This window comes from Alligator sinensis, unplaced genomic scaffold, assembly GCF_000455745.1.
Source record: "Alligator sinensis unplaced genomic scaffold, ASM45574v1 scaffold188_1, whole genome shotgun sequence".
NCBI lineage: Eukaryota > Metazoa > Chordata > Crocodylia > Alligatoridae > Alligator > Alligator sinensis.
In genome coordinates this window covers 843841-847966 of record NW_005841903.1, presented here as the reverse complement: position 1 = coordinate 847966, position 4126 = coordinate 843841, and the positions used below count along the sequence as shown (strand labels likewise).

The window sequence follows — 4126 nt, the reverse complement described above, 5'->3', positions numbered from 1 at the left end:
CGGGCCCCTGCTGCGGCCCCGGCGTCGAGCGGACGTCGGGCTCCCCGGGCTCCGCCGCCGTCGGGGCAGCGCCGGCCCCAGCTTCCCGCGGGCCCGGGCCTGCCCGGCTCCTCGGGGCGTCGGGCGAGCCACGTCGTGGGAGCTCTGGGCTGAGCGCGGGGCGCCCCCAGCTCCGGGACTTGGCCGTGGGCTGGCGGCGACCGGGGGCCTGATTAACGAATGGCCCGTTGCGAAGCAGAGGGAGGAGGGTCCCGGTAGTCTTGCATGGGGTGGCGGGTCTCGAAAGCCAGGACCGATTCCCCGCAGTGCATGAAATGGCAATGAAATGCAGGTATTCAGTCGTTTGCGGGGAGAGAACGATTAAAACAAGTTTTAAAAACGAATCCAATCAAATTCTCCTTGTTGAGATCAGTGTGAGACCCAGGAGCAGTGCTTTGATATCATCAGCCTTGGTCGTTTCTGTGTGTAACCAGCAAGAACTTGACCTGGTGCCTCTCTGGTGTCAAGTGAAATTCTCCCCTCCCTTCTCCCCTTTGCCCCCCGGCTTTTTTAAGGGTGCTTCTGTCAGAAATTATTTTAACTTCTCTGCTGCTTTTTCCCAGGTTTGGTTTCAAAACAGAAGAGCCAGGCAGCTAAATCACAAGAAGGCCGAAGCTTCTGCCACTTTCAAACAAGTGTGTGGCAAACAGAAGCTGACCCACCTGGGCCAAGAGAGCCCAAGAATGATGCATGATTCAACACCTGATCAGAATCTCACTAATCCGCAGCTAGATCTGGCAAGGGCCAATCAAATTTTTCTTTACCAACCCTTGCCGTATTCAGGGCAGCAATTTTCTGGGTGTGATGCTCACTTCAGGGGCTCAGACAACACACATGCGGCAAGAAGCCCAATCCAGGCCTCAGTTTACCACAACTTGGATTACATGGCAAATGGAGTTCAGTTCAGTGTAGGCCCCACTGGGAATTCTTCCCAGATTCAGTTTCCTTTGCAACCAGTGCAACAACATCCATACAACAAAGCTTTACTTGAAGACTATTACACAGAAGGTGATTTTCTCCAGTCCTCAGCAACTCTCAAACTAGGAGGGCAGCAGTATGCACAAGATTACCAGTATCCAACTGCTAAAGAGAATATTTACAGGATGCCTGTCTCTCTAAACACTAGCCCAGGAACAATTGATGAGTGTTTGTACATCAATGCAAGCACTTCTCATCTTAAAAGTACCATTTTAAGTGCTGGTGAAGAAGGAGAACCACAAATAAAAATGGAGTCTGGGCAGGTTGAGTGCAATTTACTAAGTAACATTGACTTACCTGTTTCTGTTCCTCCTTCAGCATTTGAAAAATGTCAGAGTGCATCTCAGGGGACACTGACTGCTTTAGTTCCATCACAGGAGCCTGTACATGAATTTGACTGTCATTGGACAAATGTGAGAAATGAATTATTTGGAGCTACTCTTGATCTGCTGCTTGAGCAGAAGAGAGGGCAAGGTGGTGATAGAAGTTATGCCTTCTCTTCTGGTAGCCAGTATGCAACCTGTCACTTGGGTCACACATGAAAATAGGCAGCTGTTTGCACGATTAGTCTTCTGAATAAGGAAAAAGGCCTAGGAGTAGTGAGGGTTGGCTGTCATTATGTGAGTCTGTGCATGTGTGGGGAGTGAGTGGAGAGCTGCGAAGAGGTTGCAAGGATGCTAGCAAGAATGATTAAGTCACATGTGAGTAGTGGAATCTTTTGTATTTGAACTGTCAAGGAGCTGTTTGTGATGCCCTTGCACATATTTGATTACAATTAGCCACCACATTTCACTGATCGGCTTCTTGTTCTGTAGGTTGTTCACAGACAGTTCAGTCTAGCTTTTTACACTTGAACTAGGTTATTTCTGACTGCAGGGGTGGGATTATGGGAACGGTTTTATGGGTTTACTACTCTCAATTGAAGAACTTAACAACATATCTAGTGTGAACAACTCGTGTTCAAAATGAATTTTCTGTTCATTTCCAAATATCTGGGGAAAATATACCATTTCCCCAAACACTTCTGTAGGTCTTTGTTTCTGGGACTTAAGGGAGAAGGGAAGATGTTTTGAGGGTGCTTTTAGTTTAGGCCAATGCTAGTCCATTTTTCTAAATTTTATTGAATAGGAAGTCAAAGGAATTCTTACGGGAGCCTGAACTTAGTGGGTATATGCACTGGGGGAGACTGGTACCTGGCTGATGAAGTAACAGGGCTGTGACCAGGATGACCTGATATTGTTTGAAATTGCACATGGAAATGCTGTTTGGGGTTTAAAAAGTAGCTATGGCTTCTTTGAAATATTTCTAGATTTTAAGATATAGAATATTAAATTGGGTTCCTTTGTTACTTTTATTAAATAAAAGTCAAACTTGTAAGCAAAGCTTCTGTGAAATGGGTATAGTTGTGATAAGTGTAATCCAGCAGTTTTGAATAGGAAAAGTACCATGAAAGTGCTAAGTACTATTTACTTACTGCTGCATGCTTTGTAATGACTTATTTATGATTGCACATGACTGTTTCAATAAACTTTGTTTTTAAAACTTTATTGAATGCTGTTTTTTGGGGGTTTGGTTTTGTTGGTTTTTTTGTTGTTGTTGTTGTTGTTGTTTTTTTTAATAAAGTCTCTTTCAAATGTCCTGTCTGAGAGCTGTGATGGTCCAGAAATTGAGGGAGGCAAGGATTTCTTAAGGTGGTATCTGATATTGGACCAGCTAGGTAGTTGGGATGGAGTTAGACAAGCTTTCAAAGGCAAGATATTCAGTGTCTTGCATTTGCAAGCTTGTCTAACTCTATCCCAGCTACCTAGCTGGTCCAATATCAGCTACCACCCTAAGAAATCCATGCTTCATACGAAACAACGGCAACAAAATCCTCGAGGAAAGTCCGTTTGACCAGTATGTGACTAAGTGCTTTGCTATGTACCTCTAAGGGTTAAATGTTTTGCTTCTGCCAAGCTTTACTTGTCAGACTTGGTCAAATAAGAAAGCCAAAAACCTTCACTGCTCCCATCGCTTTTTTTTTTTTTAATTTGTTTTAAGGACTGATGTGTTTCCGGGTTGGTGGTGGGGTTGCTTCTGCATTCTGCTCCTTAGATAGCATGTGTTTAAAATTTTACAAGATACAATTTCACCTGAATTGTACCATATCTGATGCTTCAACTATTGTCCCAGACCATTTTTAGACACTACTTAAATAATGTCCTGGTTTCTTTTGACCTGTTGTTCTCTCCTGCTGAGCCTTTGGACAGTCATAGAGGTGGAATGCTGATAAGCCCATGAGCTGATGAAGAAACCTGCTAAAAGGTGTATGAGCAGCTGGAAAAGGCAGCTCAGATGTGTGGGGTTGCATTTGGATATGGGATTTTTTGTTTTGTTTTTGAAGTAGCTTTCAGGTTTGTTATGTGAAATGAACTTAAATCGGAGTGGATAGATGTGTATAAAAATAGATCACAGTTGAGACCTGAATAAGGTTACAACTTTCTTTAGCAGTTGGTATGTCTAGTGTGATGCATACAACAGAAGAGCCTGAGGAGCTGTGCAGGAGCTCTTCACTCTAGGTATTGCAGTGCTCAGCTGCATAGGAGCTCTCCAGCAAGAAGTTTTGCGGAATAGATTGTAGTAGCGGCCTTTGCTAAACTGTTCTAATCCCAGCCTAAAAGACTTCTCAGAAGAAGTTGCACCAATGCTTTCAGTTGAATAGACTAAAACTAGTCATACCTACAGAATTATTCTGTGGCTTACAGGGCTGAGTTTTTCCTGACTCCTCCCCCTAATCAGTAGTCCCATAATGTCTAACTTTGGCTGGTTCTATAGTTTATTCACTGACTTAGGTGAATTTATGGTCAACCTGTTTTTGGTAGAGCTTTTATTTGAAAGAGGAAACAACACAAGGCAAGCACATCTATTTTAGGCACCAAGTATTGGGGTGGAATTCTCTGGAAGATTGATGGCTTTAATGGAAAGTATTTGGTCAAAACTTTCCCTCTAGTTCCAACACCTGAGCAAGTGAAAAGCCCAAATTTTACCTGCAAAAGATGACCAACAAATACACTGGAGATTGTGAACAGAAGTACTGTCTCCCATGCAGTCTTTAGAAACATGGCTTTAT

The 4126-nt window shown here is 43.6% G+C and overlaps 1 protein-coding gene across 1 annotated transcript in view; it reads left to right on the top strand.

Annotated features, from left to right (window-relative positions):
* The window catches only part of LOC112549388, a 4443-nt gene extending 1918 nt beyond the window's left edge, over positions 1 to 2525 (top strand). Inside the window, exon 3 of the mRNA XM_025197701.1 lies at positions 603 to 2525. Coding sequence (XP_025053486.1) covers positions 603 to 1559 — 957 coding nt within the window. The 3' untranslated portion in view covers positions 1560 to 2525. The remainder of the gene's footprint in view (positions 1 to 602) is intronic.
* Positions 2526 to 4126: the final 1601 nt, after the last annotated feature.